At 45.4% G+C, this 24,517-nt stretch overlaps 1 protein-coding gene across 5 annotated transcripts in view; it reads right to left on the bottom strand.

Annotated features, from left to right (window-relative positions):
• Positions 1-339: 339 nt before the first annotated feature.
• MAST1 (microtubule associated serine/threonine kinase 1) overlaps positions 340-24,517 on the bottom strand; it is a 133,501-nt gene continuing 109,323 nt past the window's right edge. For 3 of the 5 annotated variants that reach the window (XM_077261889.1, XM_077261890.1, XM_077261891.1), the window contains 18 exons: positions 22,097-22,226; positions 21,953-22,017; positions 21,312-21,394; positions 19,848-20,056; positions 18,192-18,330; positions 17,634-17,766; positions 16,270-16,435; positions 16,064-16,165; positions 8,934-9,056; positions 8,615-8,724; positions 8,373-8,533; positions 6,414-6,601; positions 6,152-6,331; positions 5,737-5,966; positions 4,831-4,953; positions 4,602-4,738; positions 4,133-4,317; positions 340-4,014 (listed from right to left, as the gene is read on the bottom strand). In XM_077261889.1, coding sequence (XP_077118004.1) covers positions 1,649-4,014; positions 4,133-4,317; positions 4,602-4,738; positions 4,831-4,953; positions 5,737-5,966; positions 6,152-6,331; positions 6,414-6,601; positions 8,373-8,533; positions 8,615-8,724; positions 8,934-9,056; positions 16,064-16,165; positions 16,270-16,435; positions 17,634-17,766; positions 18,192-18,330; positions 19,848-20,056; positions 21,312-21,394; positions 21,953-22,017; positions 22,097-22,226 — 4,830 coding nt within the window. In that variant the 3' untranslated portion in view covers positions 340-1,648. The remainder of the gene's footprint in view (positions 4,015-4,132; positions 4,318-4,601; positions 4,739-4,830; positions 4,954-5,736; positions 5,967-6,151; positions 6,332-6,413; positions 6,602-8,372; positions 8,534-8,614; positions 8,725-8,933; positions 9,057-16,063; positions 16,166-16,269; positions 16,436-17,633; positions 17,767-18,191; positions 18,331-19,847; positions 20,057-21,311; positions 21,395-21,952; positions 22,018-22,096; positions 22,227-24,517) is intronic. The other 2 variants (XM_077261894.1, XM_077261892.1) reach the window with 1 other exon arrangement.

Raw genomic sequence — 24,517 nt, 5'->3', positions numbered from 1 at the left:
CTGAAATGTAAAGGGCTGCGAAGAAGGTAGGCGCTATAGAAATAAAATTATTATTATTATTGTCCTCTGTACAGTGGCAAAGCCCCACCATCCCTGTGTCGTCTTGTGCCCTCTTGCAGTACTAAAAACTAAAAAAACAAATCCCTGAGAGTCACCTACTTCTTGGCAGGTGATGTGATGTCATTGCAGTGACAGGCTTGGACAGGCTTATCCCAAGCCCTGGCCCACCAAGTAAAATATTTTGTATGGAGCGCAAAATGGTCCGTTCTGTACATAGAAGTAAGCCCAATATCAGAAACAGCAGGTGATATGGGACCGATTGTATTGTACACATCTCCACGCCTTTGAATTTTTGCGACAGTGGCATGATCCATATTTTCCTTAGAGAACAGAGCCGTTGCAGCCCAAGTTGCTGTAATGTCAGGATTTTCTTGCACCCCTGTGACCTAACCCTAGGTTACATTTTGGTGATGGTGCCCAAATGATGTTCTCTTTGCAACAGTGGTCACCATTTACCAATTTGCTTAAAAAAAAGCAAAAAAAAGCCACACCCCCGCTTAAAATCGGCCAATGAGATGCCTACAGCCAGCCCCTGAGGGGAAAGTAAGGCAATCCAGGAAGCATATATCCAAAAATTCATAGAATAAATGTGAGTGGGACATAAAGGTAGCGGGGCAGAGCTTTATTGATTAAAAAAATACACAAAAGTAAATAAATTAAAAAAAAAATTACAATAGTTCACAAACTAACCTCCGCAGTGCCAACAGCAAACCAAAGCGGCCAGCCAGGAACTGACAGGGTTTAATTTACCATAAATCTTCTTGCATAGAAATAGTGGAGCCCCTATAGACAATATATTTATATATTTATATAGATCTATATATATAGTGCGTCCAGATAAATATACTCCATATGTATAGACGTATGTTTCTATATGTAGATAAGACAAGGCATGGCAGGACATCACCAGACGTGGCACAGGCTCATGATGACATCATCGGCTGGGAGCTGATGTCATAGATCGGACGGTTTGAGCACAGAATGAGGTCTCAGGAAAAGGGTAATGGTGGTGGCAGTGATGTCATGCAGGGGGGCATGGCAGAAACCTGCAGTTCGTTAATCTGTTGACCCCTCTTTAGAGGGACTGGTCACTAACAAGGACGGGAGGCGGCCATTTAGCGGAGTGAGGCTGCCACTCTTTTCTGGCAACCAAGATCTCTGCCTCCAATGTTTATTGACAATGGGTCCATTTATAGTGTCGTCTCTACCTGCTGGACCTCCATGGACGGACCTGCGAAGTGTCACTCTATGATTTCTTTAGTTTCTAGCGCTAAGTGTGTGTGTATGTGCGGTAACTTTATTTATTTTTTAAATATTTCCCCCCTCTCCCAACTAAATAACAATTAAGGCACAGCACAAACACACAGATACACAGACACACACACAGACACACACATACACGCCTGTGCAGCCCCCACCTCTCTCAGAGGCCGTAGAGGGGGGCAATAAGGCTCATTTCAAGAATCCAGTGTGGGGTCAGATAGGACTCCCGACCCCTTTGCCATTACTCTCTCCTGAATACAGAGGGGCTAATTTCATAATATCATCATTAGTCTTTCACCCTGACGAAGACAAGAAACTGCTTTCCTTAGGAGCGGCGCTGACTTGTGACTGGTGTCGCCGTCTGGGAATTTGGAGATTTCGCAGTTGGGCTCTGGGTATCGCTCTCGGCCCTACTGATCCTGATTGTTACTGATGACTCCTTTGGATGATCTCCTTCTGTCGTCTTAGCAGAGGCTGCGCACATCTTACTCTGCTTTTTCTCGGTGTCAGAACTTCCCGTAACAGTTTTGGTCATCTGGTCACCTACTCCGGTCGCAAGTTTATTACACGATAGCACAGGAGGAACCTTGGCTTGGCTGGTGTCCACCATGCTTACTCTATCAAAGCTTGGAGAGATGGTGGCCTTCTTAGACTGATCGCTCAGAATTTTGCTGATGCTACTGTCAGAAGCAGCTGTGGGCATCTTTGCCCGGGCATGTGCTTCTTCGTTAGTCTTCAGTGTATTCGATGGCCTGGTGGTCCCCTTATTCTTGTCATGTTCTGTTCCTGGAGGTTTACTTATACCTTGGGTGTTATTGGTAAAGGCGGTCTTCCCAGCTTCGGTACAAATTACCTTATTATTAGTTGCTGAAGTAGTCATTGCCCCTTTGGTCTTCTCACTTTCTGGACCACTTGTCTTGCTTTTGGTTGTGGTATTGCTCCCCTGGCTCTTCTCAGTTGCACTTGGAGTAATTGGAGAAGTATGGCTGGACACTACTTTACCTTCTCCTTCATTAACTTTAACAGTCGGGAGGATGTTGGTCACCTTGGGCTGACTCATTTCCTTCCCAGCCAGAGTGATAATATTAGTCACTGTTGTAGTCCCTCGTATTTGTTCATTTTCAGCTTTGGTTATCTGGATACTTATGGGAGACACAGCTGGTGGACCAGGTGAAAGGAACGGAGGTATCTCAGCTGTCAACCCGGTTCCTTTCACATTTTCCTTGTTGGAGATAGACTGAGGAGATTTTGCAGGTTCACTGGTCTTATCCGGGAGTAGACTGATGGTCTGAGTTGGTCCGGGCTTTACAATGTTTGTGCTGGAGGTGGAAACTTTAGAATCCTCCCTTAATCTTACAGGATGGGAAGACGCAGACTGGAATGTTTCAGGGTGTTTTCCATTGGATCGAGATGGACATTTTGCGATGTCATTCACCGGCTTCTCATCCCTAATACTGCAGAGTGGATCACATTTTGTATTGTTGGGGTCAGGCCACTTTGTTTCTGCTTGCTGAGTTGATGTAGCTGACATTTTAGGTGCTGAAGCCTTCACCAAGGAAACCCCAAGGTCTTTATTCTTTGCAAAGTGCAAGACATCAGGAAAAAAAGTGGATGAGCTCTTCACGTGGTCAACTTCAACACTCTTGGACCTGACCGGATGTGAACAGTCTGTAAGATGGGAGTGGGCTCCTTTCGTGGTGACATGGGGTGCACTTTTGCCAACTGTAGTCAACTCTTCCACCACTTCCAAATACCAACGTTCTCTCATGGTTCCACAATCTTCTTCATCCTCTTCTCCCTTTTCCCCTTTTTTTCCTTCTCCTTCTCCTACACCTTCTTCCCCTTCACCCCTTCTGCCCTCATGTTCCTGTACAGGACTCAGAGTCTTCACTTGGCATCTACCCACCATGGAGTGGGAAGGGTCACCTTGTGGTGGAAGGGCAGACGTTGAAGTAGACGAAGGCTCTTGTGGTGAAAATGTAGCAGGGCTTCGCACTACCGTGCCTAATTTTCCTACTACTTGAACCTTACCCTCGGTATTTTTATGTCCGTCTGTCTGTTGTAATATTCCTGCCCCCAGGTCTCCTTCCAGTCTCTCTAGACTGTCTACTAGAAGATCACTTGCACATAAGCTCCGTGGGGACTCCTGTCTACCTACTCTTCTAACTGCTTGTGATCTACCGCCAAGGGTTTCTCCTAATTCTCCATCTGGAGTCCCACCGCCACCTCCTGGCTCCTGTTTCCTAGGTGCACCGCCACTACCCCCTCCTCCCAACTTCTCTGCGGACTGTACTCTCTTCAGGAGCGGGGAACGTGGGGGTTCAGCACTCTTAGGACGTGGACGGGAGACAGGAGGGGAAGGATGTAACTTTGGAGGAAAGCTCTGTGTGGTAAGGCTGCTCCCTACGCTGTGGCCTGGAAGCAGAGGAGGGGAGGCCGTAGTGGGTGAAGGAGTATGAGCTAGAGGAGAAAGCGGCATGTTACCAGCTGACTTGCAACGTGCAGATCGATATTGGCGATGAAGTTTCGGGGACAGGCCATGGAGTGTACTGGGGCGAATGTGGGGAGAGGGTGGTGCAGGGGAGGATGTGGAGGAGGATGTGGAGGCACAAGATGTGGAGGAAGATGGAGGTGGAGGTGCAGGGGAATTAGGAGTGCTGGAAGAAGGGGAGCTGCCTTGTGAAGATGCACCTGTACAAGAACAAGAAAGAGGAGAATATTAGTTTGGTCTTCAAAAAAGTATAAAGTCCTCTGCACCTTGCAAAGAGACAAGTGCAACCCCCTAATACCTAGAGAGCATCAACCCTACCTAGATATGCAGAATCCATTGATCGATAGCTGTGAGTTGGAGAACGGGCAGAGAGGCTGTGAGTAGGAGATCCTGGCAGACTGTCACTAGAGGAGAGAGAGCGGCTGAGAGAAGAGAGAGAGCGGCTGGTGTGCAGGAGATTGGACTGCTTGGTGATCTTACGAAAGAGAGAACTGCGCTTCTTGCTGTTAAGGGAAGAGAGAGACAGGACAGAAAGAAAAAGGAATGGAAAAAAAGAGAAGAAATTCTAGATGACCCCTTACCCAAAATTTGTCTCTACATTTAGCTTTTGGTTAACCCAACCTCTGTTTGGGTCTTCATACTTCGCAATGGTGGTTCATGGTTTCTGTCACTAAGGTGCACCCCATGGATTGTTGTCCTGCAGTTTTTCCCCCATTCCCTGTATTTCTTCTCTACCTTTCATAGATCTTTGGATGTTTTTTGCTCCCTCTGCTTCTACATGTCTTACCTCTCCTGTCCTTCTCTTCCCATACTCCTCTTGCTTCTCCGGGCCATCTTGGACCTGTAGCTGCTTCTTCTGGCTGGACCAGTTCTGATTGATGTGTTCTCAAAAGGTGTTGTGGTGACCAGCACCTTGTTACCACTCTGCGGGAATAACATTGTTGGTCATCTGTGCTTTTTGGCATTAGCTGAACCCCTGAAGACCAATGTTTTTGACTATTCCACAAAACACCTACCTTCAAGATCAGCTCCACCACTTCTGTGTGCACGAGACCATGGACTGGTTCTCCATTAACATGAGTAATAAGATCACCAGCACAGAGCCCTGCCTCATGAGCGGGACCGCCATCCTCTACATGCTGGGAAAACAGAAGCGGGAAGGGTTAATTCCCTGGGAAAATTAGGACAAATTAGGTTCACGTGTTTGCAGTTCAGATTTGATCACATACAAATCTATCAGATGCTATATGTTGGCTCCATACAAAATTTCTATTTTTTTAGGAGCACCCATAGACTTCAATAGACGAGTCTCATCCAGCACACTAGCGCACACTGTGATTTTTTTAATGCTCAGATTAGGACCGTGAAAAAAATTGCTCATTGAATAACATTAGTCCGTGTGCTAACTTTTTTTCCCGCAAACATTGCTCAGACCAAAAATACGGTGGTGTGAACTTGGCCTAATGCTAATAGCACAGCACACTAATCATGATAGTGATGAGACTATAGAAAAGGCTTAAAAAAAAGCATTAAAACCATCAAGAAAGTATTGAGAAAAATAGAAAAAAATTAAATCCTTTTTCCCTTCCAAAGTGCTTTACAAAACATGGGAGGAAAAAATTTTTTAAAAAAACTACCCGTAATTTTATTATGTATATTATGTATATTGATATAAAAAATATGATAATCATTGGGGGGTTTTTTGTTGACCCCCCCAGCCCAAAACTTGCAATAAAAAGATATAAAAAAGTTGTATTTGCTCCAAATTAGAATTCCCCCCAAAAAACAAGCGCCTCCATATACCTTTGCTGCCAAAAAAAAAAAGTTATACAAAAAGAAAAATTGTTTTAAAAATATGCCTAAGTGTAAAGTATAAAAAATTAATGACTGTATGTTAATGTGGCCCCAATTCTCGGACTTACCCACACTATATGTTGGACGCTGTACACGTCGCTCTCCCCCATGTACACTCGAATGGCCCTCAAGGTGAAGCCGTACTTCTTTCCCGATCGCTGGATGGAGATGGGGGAGCGGAGGCTGCTGACGGCTGGGGTGTAGTCGCGGCTGGGAGATGAGTCTCGCGAGGACGGATTGGATGAGAGGGATCGGGGAGACATGGGGCTGACCAGGGGTGAGCTGGTGTGCTGCTCGACTGCGGGGAGAAAAAAAAATTACAAAAATTGTCATACCGAGCTCCTTTATGGGAACCTGGCAGCAGAATCTATCCCTAGAAACCACCGCCGATGCTTTATTGCAAATATTGGGGAGGCCTGAAAACGTAAAGGTCAAACGCCCCATCATTGTATGATGACACCTGGACTATAGGACGGCGCTCACCTGTAGGGATCATGACGGACAGCGCGGTGGTGGAGGCGGATTTGATGACCTTCCCTCCGGTTCTCCTGCGGTCGCTGTCCCCGGAGAGGTGCTGGTGGCGAGCTCTCCGCAGGACGAGGTCGTTGGTGGCGCGGGGAGACGAGTCTGTGTCCTGATGCATCTGTGATTCTGAAGACTTGTCTGCACGGGGTGAATGTGACAAAGGGTAACGCCACGATTTATCTCTCCCACCATAACAGGTTCATGGGGTGGGATCACTCACCTCCTTCCAGCTCTCCTAGAGGGATTTTGCTTTGACCCAGCTGAGTCCCGCTGCTGCTTTTAACTCTTCCCTCTCCTTCTCCTTCTAGAGGAGCCACAAAACGAGCTGTATCCACCAAAGCCGAGAATCGGCGCCTGGCGGCTAATGGGGGGCTGGAGTCAGCGTCGGTGGCATCCGAAAAATGCTTCCTGCAATGCAGATATTCAATGTATATGTAAAGCTGTAGAGTCCTACCTCCAATCTGAGTTCTATCCATGTTTCGCTGCTTGCTGTCAGTGAATAGGAACATTATTTTATTTGTGCAGACTTTCTATGTGTTACTCACCTGTCCTGGCTCCGGCACCAGGCTTTGCGTCTTCCCTCCCCAGTATCCAGCTCCTTCTACTCTCATGGTAATCCGGCATGCACCGCGAATGTCACTGCAGGTATTCACGTCGTGCAGCGTCCATGCTTTTTAACACGTGCTTGTGTAACTTGACAAATACGGCTCTACTATTCTAAGATGCCTCAATTCGGCTCTGCTGTATCAAGTTACCTGTCTGCATAGTCTACTCTGCTGTTCCAAGGTGCCTTCCCTCACACTCGCCTCTGCTATTCCCAAGTGAATGTCTTCACATTTTACTTTGCTGTTTTAAAATGCCTGTTCTCACATTCTCTTCTACTGTTCCAAGGTGCCTGGTCTCATATTCTCCTCTGCTGTTCCACTGTATCTGTTCTCTCATTCATCTCTGCTGTCCTAACTTGCCTGCCTGCACACTCGGCTCTGCTGTTTTAAGGTATGCCTGTTTGCATATCCAACTCTGCAGTCTCACATACCATCCTGCATATCCAGCTCCACTGTTCCACGTCCATTTAGTATATCCAGCTCCACTGTTCCACATGCCATCTAGCATATCGAGCACACTGCTGCAGGTGTCAACCTGCAAATCCAGCTCTGCTGTTCCACGTGCCATCCAGCATATCAAGCTCTGCTGTTCCACATGCCGTCCACAATATTGAGCTATACAGTACCATACTGCTCTGGGTGCTGACCTGCAAATCCAGTTTTGCTGTTCTAAGTGTCATCCAACTCCACTGTTACACATGCCGTCCAGCATATCCATCTCCACAGTAGCAAACTGCTACAGGTGTCAACCTGCAAATGCAGCTCTGCTGTTCCACGTGCCATCCAGCATATCAAGCTCTGCTGTTCCACATGCCGTCCACAATACTGAGCTCTACAGTACGACACTGCTTCGGGTGCTGACCTGCAAATCCAGTTCTGCTGTTCTACGTGTCGTCCAGCTTCACTGTTCCACATGCCGTCCAGCATATCCATCTCCACAGTAGCAAACTGCTACAGGTGTCAACCTGCAAATGCAGCTCTGCTGTTCCATGTGCCGTCTAGCACATCAATCTCCGCTGTTCCACATAACGTCCACAATACTGAGCTCTACAGTACCACACTGCTCCGGGTGCTGACCTGCAAATCCCAGTCTGCTGTTCCACATTCTGTATGCTTCATCCCATTCGATCATATCTCGCTGAGCCAATGCCTTCGATCTGAGCAGCAGATTCAGACCTACAGCTTAGCGAATCCACTGTACCATGAGAGCCATAACTCTGAGTCTTGCAGCAGAAGGTTTGTTGCAATTGTATCCAATCTAGACAATCCTCTATGAGCTAAACAGTGTGGAATCATGCATTACACCTGCATTGATACAATGTAACAAACTATCAAAACAGGAGAGCGAGGTACTCGCAGAGCATTGTCCGCCTGCGCCCATCACTTACTATAGAGTCTGTCGGATGTGCTGTCTAAAATTTTGACAAGAAGAACGACATTGCATACAATGTTATCCTTCCTGACAATCCATAAATGAATGGACCCATTCACTGACTGAAAGCAGAGATATAGGAAAGACAAGGTCTTCCCTAAGAGCCTCAATAGGGGAGGTTGTCGGTTAACCACACGCTCACATTTCTGGAGACACGGTCCTCCAGCAGCGGTCTCTCAGGGTCACCCCGCCAAGGGTCTCTCTCTTGCTTGTCCTCTCGGACCGCTCCTGCTTGGTGGAGTCTTGGGCTGGGGTGGAGGGCTTCTGCTCCAGCTGGGACAGCTGCTCCATGCTACTGTAAACCTGGAGAGAAGCCACGCAGCGAGTGAAAAGATAAAAAGCACTACTGTCACATGTACGACATATACATAAGGGGGCACTTACTTTACTGAACCTCGGAGTACAGGATGAAAACTGCCGGATCTCCACAGAATCTTCATCGTTTGTATCATCTTCATCGTAGGAATTAATGTGCTGATAACGATCTGACCGAGCTACAAAAGCAAAAAGAATTCTGTCACCCTGATTTACAGGTTTGCAACATATAGGTGGTGCTAGAAGGACACTTTTTTTTTCATAGCCGAAAGATAATTTGTATATTGTTACCCAGAATCCATTGCTCTACTTTACTGGATCTCCACAAGGAGAATCAGTACCCCAGTGTACATGTATATATAGATCATATCACAATTGTTATTCTCACTGTCGAAGTAGCTGGTGTCGTCCTCAGCCTCCAAATGGGGAATAAATTCTGCCTTCTGCCTCAGCAAGCCGTTCCAGTCCAGATCTGTGAAAAACCTGTGAGCCTTCACCTCAATAGCGCCACCTAGAGGCCAAAAGGGGGGAGAATTAGGATTTATTTCAATGAATTGTTTTTTGGAGTTTTGTTTTTATTGTTAATGGAAGGTTTGTGTCTGCCTTTTATGGATTTCTAAATTTACAAATATGTTATTAAACTGTGTATAGTCCTTTCCTGATAGATCTATAGATAGATAGATAGATAGATAGATAGATAGATAGATAGATAGATAGATAGATAGATAGATAGATAGATAGATAGATAGAGACAGTGAGTACGGAAAGTATTCAGACCACTTTACATTTTTCACTCTGTTTCATTGCAGACATTTGGTAAATTCAAAAAAGTTCATTTTTTCTCAGTAATGTACACTCTGCTCCCCATCTTGACTGAAAAAAAAAAAACAGAAATGTAGAAATTTTTGCAAATATATTAAAAAAGAAAAACTGAAATATGAATACTTATGACTATGTGATATTTCAGTTTTTCTTTTTTAATAAATTAGCAAAAAATTACTACATGTCTGTTATTTTTCAGTCAAGATGGGGAGCACAGTGAACATTAATGAGAAAAAAATGAACTTTTTTGAATTTACCAAATGGCTGCAATGAAACAAAGAGTGAAAAATTTAAAAGGGTCTGAATATTTTCTGTACCCACGATAGATAGACAGATAGATAGATAGATAGATAGATAGATAGATAGATAGATAGACAGACAGACAGACAGACAGACAGACAGACAGACAGACAGACAGACAGATAGATAGATAGATAGATAGATAGATAGATAGATAGATAGAGTGGTATATAAAAGTTTCTGAACCCTTGGTCAAACTTTATGTCATTATGAACGCTTAAGCAAGATGAAGATAAAATGATCTCTAGATGGTCTAAAGTTAAAGAAGACACATTTCCTTTGCAGTTTAGGCAAAAAATAATATATATTGTCATTTTTTTACACTTTTAACATTACAAGAAAGAAGATGGGCCAATGCACCTCCCAAGTGTGGATAGGTGCAAGCTGTAGTGACTGCAAAATATGTATAAAAAAGCACAGCAGCACTCTGAATGCCTAGACATTTACACACGTGGTCAAAATTGTTGGTCCCCCTCGCTAATGACAGAAAACCCCACAATGGTCACAGAAATTACATGAATGTGACAAAAATAATAATAAAAGATTTATGAAAATGAACAAATGAAAGTCAGACATTGCTTTTTAACCATGCTTCCACAGAATTTAAAAAAAAATAAAACTAATTAAATCTGCCTGGACAGAAATGATGGAACCTTTAACTTAATATTTTGTTGCCCAACCTTTTGAGGTAATCACTGCAATCAAACGATTCCTGTAACTGCCAATGAGACTTCTGCATCTCTCGACAGGTATTTTGGCCCCCGCTCCTCAGGCGTAAACTGCTCTAGTTGTCTGGTGTTTGAAGGTTGCCTTTTCTAGACGGCATGTTTCAGCTCTTTCCAAAGATTCTCAATAGGATTTAGGTCAGGGCTCATAGAAGGCCACTTCAGACTAGTCCAATGTTTTCCTCTTAGCCGTTCTTGGGTGTTTTTAGCTGTGTGTTTTGGGTCATTATCCTGTTGCAAGACCCATGACCTGTGGCTGAGACCAAGCTTTCTGACACTGGGCAGCACATTTCTCTCTAGAATCCCTTGATAGTCTTGAGATTTCATTGTACCCTGCACAGATTCTAGACACCCTGTGCCAAATGCAGCAAAGCAGTCCCAGAACATAACAGCCTCCTCCATGTTTCACAGTAGGGATAGTGTTCTTTTCTTGATATGCTTCATTTTTCCATCTGTGAACATAGAGCTGATGTGCCTTGCCAAAAAGTTTCATTTTTGTCTCATCTGTCCATAGGACATTCTCCCAGAAGCTTTGTGGCTTGTCAACATGTAGTTTGGCAACTTCCAGTCTGGCTTTTTTATGATTTTTTTTTTCAACAATGGTGTCCTCCTTGGTCCTTTCCCATGAAGTCCACTTTGGGTCATACAACGACGGATGGTGCGATCTGACACTGATGTTCCTTGAGCTTGAAGTTCACCTTTAATATCTGTTTAGAAGTTTTTCTGAGCATTTTTGTTACCATTCGTATTATCCGTCTCTTTGATTTGTCATCAGTTTTCCTCCTGCGTCCACGTCCAGGGAGGTCGGCTACAGTCTCATGGATCTTACATTTCTGAATAATATGTGCAACTGTAGTCACAGGAACACCAAGCTGCTTGGAGATGGCCTTATAACTTTTACCTTTGACATGTTTGTCTAGGATTTTCTTTCTAATCTCCTGAGACAACTCTTTCCTTCGCTTCCTCTGGTCCATGGTGAGAGTGATACCCACCATGTCACCAAACAGCACAGTGAGTATCTGTAGCCCTATATACCGGCCACTCACTGATTCCAGGATTGTAGACACCTGTGATGCTAGTTAGTGGACACACCGCGATATAACATGTCTTATTTTAAAGGGTTCCATCATTTCTGTCCAGGCCTATTTCATGAGTTTTATTTATTTTTTTTTAATTCTGTTGAAGCATGGTTGAAAAGCAATGTCTGACTTTAATTTGTTCATTTTCATAGATCTTTTATTCATTATTACTTTTGTCAGATTCAAGTTATTTCTTTGACCATTGTGAGTTTTTCTGTCATTAAACGAGGGCTACCAACAATTTTGACCACGTGCGTAGTGTCAATGGAAATAATAACTTTCATCTGCATTGTCCCTCAGCAATATGTACTTACAAAAAAAGAGAAGGTTCTTTTGGCCAATTCATGTGAGCCCATCAACCATGACAAGGTGACACTTCTCTGATGGGTCCTTCCATAACCCTTCCCTATCCTACTGTACATGCCGCTTTCGGGCTAAAAAGCCTACAATAATGGACAAACATGTCTCTCCTGGGCTGCAAGCCGACAATTTGAATGGGCAAGTAGAATTGGTTGAGAACACCTGCAGGTGAATGGGAGGAGTGCAGTGTCAGAGCTTTTGTATAGCTACCGTATTTTTCGGACTACAAGATGCACTTTTTCCCCCCAAAAAAAGGGGGGAAAATGGGGGGGTGCGTCTAATAGTCGCAATGCAGGCTTACCGTGGCGGCAGAGGTACGGTGGCAGAGGTGTGGTGGCAGAGGTGCGGCGGCAGACGTGCGGGGATGAGGAGGCGCAGTGAGCGGGGTCCCTTTCCCCGGTGAGGTGATGCAGCAGCCCGGTAAGCAGCAGAGCCGGGTGAATCCTGTTGTTAGCGGTGGTGGCGGCCATCTTCCGGAGGCCGCGCGTGCGCAGATGGAGCGCTCTGCTTCCCGGGGCTTCAGGAAAATGGCCGCGGGATGCCGCGCGTGCGCAGATGGGGATTGCGGTGGCCATTTTCCTGAAGTTCGTGGCTTCAGGAAAGGGTCATTCCATGTCAAGTGAACCAATGATTTTTACCACTATATTTTTAATTCTTTTGAGATTTTGTTATTTGGTAATAGTGTGTCAGAGAATGCAAAATGTGAAGAAAAAAAAATTCTAGATATTTTTTTTTATTTTTTATTGATTTTCAAAGTTCGGAAAAACTGCGAATTTTGGTGTTGCCTGCCTTTACATTTCTCCCCATAACTCAGGCTAGAAAAGAGATAGAGAAACAAAATAAACACAATTCTACTCAGAACTGTACATGCTTTCACCAGATATGTCACAAGAGTATCTTTAATAATATTTTACGTATGCGAACGCAAGCGCAAAACTTTAAAACGCATTTCCGAAAAAAAAACGTTTAATTTAAAAATTTCAAAAACTGCACATGTGCCTGTTATGCTCCTAGCCACGTCTGCACCAAAATACAAGCTGGGATGGTGGTGGGATCATATTTAAAAAAATAAAACTATTACAGTGTCAGTTCAAAAATCTTGATCTCAGATCTGTTCAGCCTGTGGTCTAACAGTGTGGGGTCTATATTTACCAAATAATCCATGATTGTTAGATATTCCTGTATTATTTTATTATGTTAGAGCTTAGAAGCAGGAGAGGACAGAGGAGAAGCTTTGTTAGGGCTGAGGATGACCAGGGGTAGACGGTGACTGCAGAGCAGATGACCGGCCGGCAGCTCGGGCCTCCACAGGCCGTATTCACACCAAATCTTATCACCCAGGAGAGGCAACTCCTCAAATGGAGGGAGAAAAATATTCTTACCATCCAGTCCATGTATTGTACAAACCAGGACTACGGGGAGGAGGAGAGTTTGTTATATCGGTTACAGGAAGCAGAACCCATCACAGGGACTCAGCAATACCGGACTGTCATCCCATGTAGTGGAAATAAAGACAGTGACGTCCATGACGTGGTAGAAGGCGGCACAAGATCGGCAATGGATGACACAACTGGCTATGTGACCTGTGAATATGATCGGCGCTGGTGGTGGCTACTGGACTCTCCAAAGATTGTGAAAATGAAGACGTAGAAGTGACTTTTCTGCACCTTCTGGTCCAGCGCCGTCCTTTGTGTATCCAAGAAAACCAGACATTGTAAAAGTGAACAAAAATCAGTTATAACTCAGGTGGAGCCGAGCACCATGACAGCCGCACATACTCTGACACAGAAGGAAACGGCCATTGCTAGTGAGCGCTGATGGACAAGGTCACATTTCATCCTCTAGAAGGGACACATTGATGATAGAAGGCCAGTGTAAAAACCTACTATTAATTGTTTGATTAGTTCATATTTTATAGTACGAGGATTTAACTACTGGACTATTCTTCTTAAACACTTCAGAAATGACATGTTTAGTGATATAGTAGAAAAAAAATTGTTCCATGTATAAATGGGTGGTAGAAATATTGGTTCTTTTAATCTTGTTTTTAACATATAATCAGGATGAGACTGTATTTAGAAAATGACACTTGAGGATATGATCACGTTTTTTCTTTTGGCTTGTTCAATGAATTCAGGTTGAAAATGCTGAGCAAGTTGTTATGATGATTAAGATGTATTTATTCTGGCACTTTGGTAATTGTTTTTTGTGTTTCTTTATTGTTACATATAAATGTTGAATGCAATAAGTTGTAATTTGAAAAGAAAAAGGGAAGAAACTCACACAAACAAAAAATCAGATGATTCAAGGCTTAAAAAAAAAATACAAATGTGATAGGTCCCAAGTTGAATCCCTGTATAAATATAAACAAGGACACAAGTAACACACATGCATGTTTTCAAAATTTTAAAACATACGTTTTTTTCAGAATTGCGCATCAAAATGTTTAATTTGATTTCACCAAAACAAAATATAAAGAAACATAGTCTTGTGACATATCAAATGAAAGCGGGTACCGTTCTGAGAAAAATGCTGCCTCTCCCACCTCTTTATCTTAATTCTAGCCCGAGATATGATAAAAAATGTAAAGCCATACCAGGCCAAAATCTGCGCTTTTTTAAAACTTTAAAAATCTGTAAAAAATTAACTGATGAAGGAAAAAATTCTAAACTTTTAATTTGTAATTAACTAAAGTTGTACTTCATAAAAACAAGAAATAGAAAATATTTAAAGATGTCAGGTAAAAAAAATATTCATATTTGGATCACTTGATATGGAATGACCCGAAAATGGCCGCCGCGATCTCCATCTGCGCACGCGCGGCATCCCGCGGCCATTTTCCTGAAGCCCCGGGAAGCAGAGCGCTTCATCTGCGCACCCGCGGCCTCGGGAAGATGGCCGCCACCACCGCTAACAACAGTATTCACCCGGCTCTGCTGCTTACCGGGCTGCTGAATCACCTCACCGGGGAAAGGGACCCCTCTGACGCCATACCTCTCACTGCGCCTCCTCATCCCAGCACCTCCACATCCCAGGACCTCCTCATCCCAGCACCTCCTCATCCCAGGACCTCCTCATCCCAGCACCTCCTCATCCCAGCACCTCCTCATCCCAGCACCTCCTCATCAAAGGACCTCCTCATCCCAGCACCTCCTCATCCCAGCACCTCCTCGTCCCAGCACCTCTGCCTGTAACCACTGCTGCAACCCTCCCATGGACACCAGGCCGTGGCGTTGCCCACCTAAGCAGGAAGGGATCCTGCTCAGGTGCACGCCGTACCGCATCACCCCACCTCTGCCGACACCATGCCTCCTGTGACCCTGCTCTGCCACCGCCAGCCCTCAGGTAAGATACTGTAAATTCGGACAATAAGACGGACCCCCATCTTATAAAAAATCTTTTTTTCTGCAATTTTCACCCCAAATTTGGGGTGCGCCTTATGGTCCGGTGCGTCTTATAGTCCGAAAAATACGGTAGTTTGGAGGATGTGGCTCCCTCTGCTCTGACACTGCACTCCTCCCTTTGACCTTCAGGTCTCAGATGTGCTCAACAGGAGACAATTCTGGAGACGCTCTAGGCATGGGGGCACATTTAGGCCACGCAGGCTGCACACAGTAGCACGAGCAACATGCGGCCTGGCACTGTTGTGTTGAACGCCTGGTTTCCCATGGCGCACCCCGGGGACGTCATTGGTCGGTAATTACACAGGAGCTGCCAGCGGAGGATCTTGATGATTTGCCCAAGTACATTTAGCGTGGCACAACGTTCCTCAGACAAGTGATAGCAGCCGAGGCTGTAAGTGCAGGGATTTCTACACCTGGCTCATACTTCGGACTGAAGAAATACAGATGTTTGGATTATTTTGTTTTCATGATTTGCAGATCAGTATCATCTCCATCCAGTGATCTCCATAACTCCACCACTTTTCCTGCTCGGTGTTACAATTTCAGTGTCGAGGAGAGTATGACCCAGTAATCCTGAGCGTCTCATAATTCAGCATGACCCCCGATGATGCAGGATTATAGCGATTGTACCGTAATGGTGCCAGTCCAGCACTTTTATAATTCCAGCCTTGCACACTCATGCAAAATGGAAATTTCACTTTGCAGAATTTAATTATGGGCGGAAGTTTCTATCCGAGGAAAGATGTTTAGAATTTGCTGACTTTTGTGGATAATGCGGAGCAGAATTATCAGTGGTGTCTAGAGGTCATGTACAGCTGCACGTCTCACCTGTGCCGAGCCGGAGTAAGGGGTCAGTCTGCAGCAGGCTGGAGATGAGAGTCTGGGCATCTGCTGGTAAGGCCTCCTCACCCTCCGGCCAGACAATGTCATCTAGATGAGAGGGAGTACAGACATGTGAGCAATGGACGACAGTTACGTCTCATCAACAGTCACTGTGGGGCTACTAACCCATAGAAATCAGTCTATATGCTCACCACTGATCACCTGACCAAACAGCTCTTCAGGGGTGTCGCCAAAGAACGGGACACAGCCCACAAGGAACTCATACAAGATGATGCCCATTGCCCACCAGTCCACCGGCTTTCCGTAGCCCTGACGCAAGATTACCTCTGGTGCTATGTACTCCGGTGTCCCACACACCTAGAAGATTTACAAGAGGAAAATCATGGCCTCTGCCCCTCTCACAACAGGGTGATGTATAGGAGGGAGGAACTGTGTAATAAAGTCTGCTCTCCTACAAGAGGGTGACACAGTCAGGAGGGAGGATCTACGGTAAATGGAGTCAGCTCCTCTCACTATGAGGTGACAGTCAGGAGGGAGGAGCTATGTGACAAGGAGTCTGCTCCTCCCACCACAGGGTGACAGTCATGAGGGAGGAGTTATGTGACATGGAGTCTGCTCCTCCCACCACAGGGTGACAGTCAGGAGGGAGGAGTTATGTGACATGGAGTCTGCTCCTCCCACCACAGGATGACACAGTCAGGAGGGAGGAGTTATGTGACATGGAGTCTGCTCCTCCCACCACAGGGTGACACAGTCATGAGGGAGGAGCTATGTGACATGGAGTCTGCTCCTCCTACCACAGGGTGAGTCAGGAGGGAGGAGTTATGTGACATGGAGTCTGCTCCTCCCACCACAGGATGACACAGTAATGAGGGAGGAGCTATGTGACATGGAGTCTGCTCCTCCTACCACAGGGTGAGTCAGGAGGGAGGAGTTATGTGACATGGAGTCTGCTCCTCCCACCACAGGGTGACAGTCATGAGGGAGGAGTTATGTGACATGGAGTCAGCTCCTCCCACCACAGGGTGACACAGTCAGGAGGGAGGAGCTATGTGACATGGAGTCTGCTCCTCCTACCACAGGATGACAGTCAGGAGGGAGGAGCTATGTGACATGGAGTTTGCTCCTCCCACCACAGGGTGACACCCCGGAGGAGATATGTGACATGGAGTCTGCTCCTCCCACCACAGGATGACAGTCAGGAGGGAGGAGCTATGTGACATGGAGTCTGCTCCTCCCACCACAGGGTGACACCCCGGAGGAGCTATGTGACATGGAGTCTGCTCCTCCCACCACAGGATGACAGTCAGGAGGGAGGAGCTATGTGACATGGAGTCTGCTCCTCCCACCACAGGGTGACACCCCGGAGGAGCTATGTGACATGGAGTCTGCTCCTCCCACCACAGGATGACAGTCAGGAGGGAGGAGCTATGTGACATGGAGTCTGATCCTCCCACCACAGGATGACAGTCAGGAGGGAGGAGCTATGTGACATGGAGTCTGATCCTCCCACCACAGGGTGACACCCCGGAGGAGATACACACACCAAACTCACCTGTTTGTCCAGGAATTCTCTGGCTTCACTTTCAACGTGTCCTTCGTATAAATTAGTAGTGAGATTCATGAGCCCCATTTTAGATAGGCCAAAGTCAGTGAGCTTCACGTGGCCCATCGAAGTTATTAAGAGACTTTGAAGATGAAAGAAGTAAAAAACATTACGGCACAGAAGAGAAGACACCAAAGAGCCAACCACAATAGTAGGTTTGTACAAGGAAGACATGACCCACAGGACGCAGACTCGTTGCTAGGGAACTGCTCCCCGACAACCTCATATAACAAAAGAAGGTTGTCAGGCAGTCTGTACCAAATGACTAAGGCCGGTTTCACACGCCTGCATTTCATGGTTTCAAGATAGGCCGACCAACGGTCTTCTGACCCGAGCTCTCCAATTATGTCATATCATGTAGGCCTATGAGGCTGTTGATTTCGGGGCAGTAGACCCATGGACCGCTTGGACATAGCAGCCCGTAGTCATGCCGTAAAACGGGTGATGTGTGTAACCAGCCTTAGGTATTCATATTTTAGCTGTATGTGTGAACACAGCTCTACTCACTTATCTGGTTTCAGATCCCGGTGGACGATCCCGTAATTATGTAGGTACTCCAAGGCCAGGACCGTCTCAGCAAAGTATAAGCGTGCCATCTCCAGAGGGAGAGCACCAATGTGTTTCAGGAGAGTGGCACAGTCACCTCCTGTCGGGCATAAGATGGGAAGATATGGAGTGAGAACCAGGAGGAAGAGGTGTCATGAAAACCAGGTAGTAGAGGTGCCATGAGAACCAGGAGGCAGAGGTGTCGTGAGAACCAGGACGCAGAGGTGTCGTGAGAACCAGGAGGTAGAGATGTCTTGAGGACTAGGAGGCAGAGTTGTCATGAGAACCAGGAGGAAGAGGTGTCATGAAAACCAGGTAGTAGAGGTGTCATGAAAACCAGGAGGCAGAGGTGTTGTGAGAAAGAGGAGGCAGAGGTATCATGAGAACCTGGAAGTAGAGGTGTCATGAGAACCAGAAGGTAGAGGTGTCGTGGGAACCAGGAGGCAGAGATGTAATGACAACCAGGTGGTAGAGGTGTCATGAGAACCTGGAGACATAGGTGTCATGAGAAACAGGAAGTAGAGGTGTTGTGAGAACCAGGAGGTAGAGGTGTCCTGAGAACTTGGAGGTAGAGGTGTCATGAGTACCAGGAGGTAGAGGTGTCATGAGAACCAGGAGGTAGAGCTGTCCTGAGGACTAGGAGGCAGAAGTGTTGTGAGAACCATGAGGTAGAGGTGTCATGAAAACCAGGTAGTAGAAGTGTCATGAGAACCAGGAGGCAGAGGTGTTGTGAGAAAGAGGAGGCAGAGGTATCATGAGAACCAGGAGGCAGAGATGTCATGAGAACCAGGTGGTAGAGGTGTCTTGGGAACCAGGAGGCAGAGATGTCAGGAGAACCTGGAGGCAGATGTGTCGTGATGTCCAGGACGGAGAGGTGTTGTGAGAACCATGAGGTAGAGGTGTCTTGAGAAACAGTAGATAGAGGTGTCATGAGAACCAGGAGGTAGAGGTGTCATGAGAACCAGGAGGTAGACATGCCTTGAGGACTAGGAGGCAGAGGTGTCGTGAGAACCAGGAGGTAGAGATGTTGTGGGAACCAGGAGGCAGAGATGTCTTGAGAACCAGGTGATAGGTGGTAAAGGTATTGTGAGAACCAGGAGGCAGAGGTGTTGTGAGAACCAGGAGGCAGAGGTGTCATGAGAATTAGGAGGCAGAGGTGTTGTGAGAACCAGGAGGTAGATATGTCCTGAGAATCAGGAGGTAGAGGTGTCCTGAGAACCATGAGGCAGAGGTATCTTGAGAACCAGGAGGCAGAGGTGTTGTGAGAACCAGGAGGCAGAGGTGTCGTGAGAATTAGGAGGCAGAGGTATCGTTAGAACCAGGAGGTAGAGGTGTTGTGAGAACCAGGAGGTAGAGGTGTCATGAGAACCATGAGGTAGAGGTGTCCTGAGAACCAGGAAGCTGAGGTGTCTTGAGAACCAGAAGGCAGAGGTGGCTTGAGAACCAGTAGGTGGAAGTGTCTGCCAAACTGCTTCTTCATGCCTTACATTATGTCAGTAGGGAAGCGATGGGGGTCTGGTAAGTATCAAGGTGGTTTCCCTCTGGGTACCTCCAATACGTCAATGGCCCGCTGAACCAAAATATTTCTATTAATGTCCAGAACACTGTATATCTCACCTTCCACATATTCCATGACCATGCACAGGTGTCTCCGAGTCTGAAAGGAGCAGAACATGCTGACCACAAATGGGTTCTGCGCGAACGTCAGGATGTCTCGCTCAACGAAGGCCTGGTGCACCTGATTCCTCAGCAGCAAGTTCTGCTTGTTGATTTTTTTCATGGCAAATCGTTGGCGTGTCTCCCGGTGCCGGACCAGATACACAGCTCTGTAAGAGGAAAGACCATGACCCGCAGCCAGAAAAATAACAGGTCCACCTAAATGTCAACCTGCTGCCATATCTTCCCTGCTTGTATCATTGAGTTCAGGCCCACAGAGCTTGGTATCTTACTAATGCTGACCTAGTAGGAAGGTCCAGAATACATTGAGTTTGTAAACACACAGTTAAAGGGGTTGTCCACCTTTGAGGTCCTTTGTTTTAGCTCTTAAAATGGGCTAAAAATAATATTTGCCATAGGGTTTCATTACAAATTTTGCACCGTTTGACTCATCCAGTCTCTTTCGGATTCATCAAGACTGGAGTTCTGCACTGTGGGCTGGAGTAAGGTGCACAGATTCATTAAAAGGCATGCGCTGCTGCAAGAAATGCAGGGTAGTCAGAAGTTGGAGTACACTGATGTCGCAAAGTCACAAAACTTTTGCACCATTACGTGTTGCTCATAAAAGTTGCAAAGCAATTTCACACCGGAAAAACATTAAAACTTGCTTGATCAATCGGGCCTATGTTTCCCTACACAATCAACTTTGATGTGGTCATAAATCTGCTCAGAGGAGCTCAGAAATAGAAATAGAAGAGCTGGAAACTCTCCTATTAGCATGAGCTCACTGATGGATTCTCAGTTTACTCATACTGCAGTCAGCAATAGACAGTGCAACACAGAGGTTGTGGACGGCAAATTAAACAAAACGTTTAATGAAACCCAATTGCAAAAAATGAATTTTATCCCCAAATCCATGTATTTAAAGGAAACATGTCATGTCCCTAGTTGCTACTAACCTGCAGATATGGGGTGAATCTGTAGGTAAATAGTGCTACAATGCCACCATCTCTATAACTGAAAGCCAGCGGGTCTCAGGAGGAAGAAAGCTCATTTCCTCCCAGTAAGGAGCATTGTAACGCTATTAATTAATTAATTTGGGGCAATGAAAGGTTCCCTTTAAATAAAAAAAAAGTTTCCAAATTCGGACAACCCCTTTAATGTAATATTTATGAGGACTATCCTAGAGTTTTTTGTTTCTTTCATCACTATCTTACAGTGTGAAGCCCTAGTAGCAGTTATAGGACATACTCTGTGTCCCGCCTGTGAAGGAGGCAGCCCTTTCCCCCCTCTCTCAGCAGGAAGTCTCAGTAGTCGGCTAATCAGCTGCTGTGGTCAATGTGAAGGTGCTATTACCGAGGGACCCTATGTTCTCCATTTCTGCACCCCTGCTCTGCTATGTGGGGTCATTCCTGATCCACTCACCCGTAGGCGCCATTGCTGATAAGTTTAATGTTTTCAAAATCGCTCTCTTCGGGGGGTCTTATTGGCTTAGAGGCTCCTTTTCCCTAAAGAAAGTAAGAAACTCGGTGTGTTAAACGTGTATTTGGAGGTAGGGAGTACTTAATTGATATGGACACCATAAGAAGCAATATTTTTTTACTTAAATGCATGTTTTTTAGACTAAAATTCATTTTTGCAATTGGGTTTCCGTAAACATTTTGCACCGTTTGGCTTTTACAGGTTGCAGAATGAATTCATTGAGTATCTGTCAGTGAGCTTTGGGCGTTTGTAACTCCTTTATCTGTCTTTTTCTGAGTTCCTGACAGTTGATTTATGACTACGCCACTTTGATGTGGTCTGTATTCATAAACCAGCGAAGACAGATAGATGCGTTACGAACTCCTAAAGCTCACTGATAGATTCTCAGTTAACTCGTTCTGCAGCCGGCAATGTGCAGGGAAAGAAATAAGAATGTAAAAGCCAATTGCTGACAAATTTTTAATGAGAGCCTATTGCAAAAATTATTTTAGCACAATATACATTCATTGAAGTAAAAAAAAAATCCCAAAAAGTTGTCAACATCATTTAATGAATCATCGACAGAGCAGGATACGGTTTCTTACCTCTCCAGTATCTTCACTCTCTGGTGTGTGTGTTTCCAAGGTAAGAGGTTCTTCAGCAGCTACCTCTGAAGAATAATACGCCTCTGGTTATAGAATAAACTGCGCAGTACACAACAGTAATGGAGACCGTAAAAGGGACTTTACCTGGGAACGGGTCTCTTGTCAGTCCCAGCTGGCGCAGGATGTATTGGGGTATGTCCGTCTTAAGGTTCCCTTCCTTCACCTGGTCCTCAGCTGCTTCCAGTAGGTGATAAAACTCCTCAGGGTTAAACTCCTGAATATGGAAAAATTGCCCAAATATTAATTATTGCATTCTCTGTTAGATCTCAGAAAACATCAACAAATCTTCCTGTGATCAAGACAAATAAAGTCCTTCGTAGTGCTGGCCCTTTAAATGAGTCATGTACAGCACTACGATGGGGCAGGCTCGGGTGCTGAATCCGCAGAGGATGATAATTTACGGCACATGGCTGCAAAACCCGGGATCAGGGATAACTCCAATTCCAGCTGAATAACCCCTTAGATGCCGCGATCAACAGTGAATACGGCATCTAAACAGTTCGACAAATGGAAGTGGGCTCCGTTGTCACCTTATTTGTCTCACAATTACGGTCTCTCATCCTATGACACCATACAATTTCAGTCTGTTATATTATTAATCAAGATCATTACCCCAAGTGCGACTAAAAAAGAAATGCCACCTAAAATTGCAGTATTATGTAAAAGAATATAAAAAATACATGTATTTATTATCACTACACAAATTATGAAATTATCGTGTAATATAATCTGTACTGTGAACACTATATGAAAAAGAAATTAGGCCACAATTGCTTTTTTTTATTTTGCCTTTCACTGGAACAAAAATGTCAAAACTACACACAACCCCTGGACAGAGAGATAGGAAAATCCGTTACTGTATGTGGGGGAAGTAGGACTCACAGGCTTTCTCTATAAGTGTGCGGCAGAAGCAGGACTCACAGGCTTTCTCTATTAGTGGGTGGAATACGCAGGATTTACAGTCTTTTGTCATATGTCGGTATGGAAGGCAGGACTCCCAGGCTTTATTTATAAGTGGGTAGGAGAAATAGGACTCACAGGCTTTCTCTATTAGTGTGCGGCAGAAGCAGGACTCACAGGCTTTCTCTATTAGTGGGTGGAATAAGCAGGATTGACAGTCTTTTGTCATATGTCGGTATGGAAGGCAGGACTCACAGGCTTTCTTTATAAGTGGGTAGGAGATATAGGACTCACAGGCTTTCTCTATTACTGGGTGGCAGAAGCAGGACTCACAGGCTTTCTCTATTAGTGTGCGGCAGAAGCAGGACTCACAGGCTTTCTCTATTAGAGGGTGGAATAAGCAGAATTCACAGTCTTTTGTCATACATCGGTGTAGAAGGCAGGACTCACAGGCTTTCTTTATAAGTGGGTAGGAGAATTAGGACTCACAGGCTTTCACTATGAGTGGGGCGGCAGAAGCAGGACTCACGGGTAGTGATGGGTGAACCCCTGGATGTTCGGGTCTAGCAGGTTCGGCCGAACAGGTAAAAAAAAGTTTGGCTCGGGTACCAGAACAGTACTCGAATCCGAACCCAGAACCCATTCACTCGCTGTCACCATAGTGAAATTCTCCCAGTGAAGTCGCCTCTGCACCGTGAGACTTTTTCCTCACAATGCTAGCGGGGATCTCATTGAGGTCACCATAGTTCATTGGCCTGGCTGGGAATGCAGCCTCTGTGACCAGCCGTAACCTCGATGATGTCACCCCCAGTCACTGACGCTGCGTTCCCCGCAGCTCATTTCCCAGTGGTTCTCAGCCTGGACAGACGCATCTTGGCCCCATCCAAATTGAAAATTGTTTATCCCCAGACATGGATTACGGCGTGGGACAGAACGACGGACAGGTGAGGGATTTTGTTGTTTTTTATTTTTGTTTTTTTACAGGAGACGAGGTCTTCAATGGAATGGGCGTTAGGTGAGTATAACTGTGTTTTGTTATTTTTAAATAAAAATGGAAAAATGTTTTATTTCAAATAAAAGACTTTATTCTGGCTGTGTGTTTATTTACCATATAACTATAGGATTAGTAATGGATAGGGTGCCTTATAGACGCTTCTCCATTACTAATCCGTGGGCTTGATGTCACCTGACAATACAAAAGGTGACATCAACCTCACAAATATGAACCCCACTTGCAAAGCACCAGAATTATATGCTCCTTTTCTAGGCAGCTGCTATTTCTAGGCTGGGGGGAGGCCAATATCCATGACCCCTTACCAGCCTGAGAATACCAGCCCCCAGCTATCTGCTTTAGCAAGGCTGGTTGTCAAGTGAGTGACCCATGCCTTTTTTTAAATTATTTATTTAAATAATTTAAAAAAATCGGAGTGGGGACCCCTCTATTCTTGATAGCCAACCTTGCTCAAGCTGACAGCTGAGGGTTGCACCCCCCAGCTGTGAGTTTTGACTGACTAGTTATCAAAAATACAGGGGAACCCACACTGTTTTGTTTATTTACAGTGCGGGGGCGGGCTGAAGAATACTCCCATCAGCTGCTCCTGCTCT

The sequence above is a fragment of the Ranitomeya variabilis genome, chromosome 5, assembly GCF_051348905.1.
Source record: "Ranitomeya variabilis isolate aRanVar5 chromosome 5, aRanVar5.hap1, whole genome shotgun sequence".
NCBI classification, from domain to species: domain Eukaryota; kingdom Metazoa; phylum Chordata; class Amphibia; order Anura; family Dendrobatidae; genus Ranitomeya; species Ranitomeya variabilis.
Note: the sequence above shows the minus strand (reverse complement) of the source record. Positions and strands in the feature narration are given on the sequence as shown.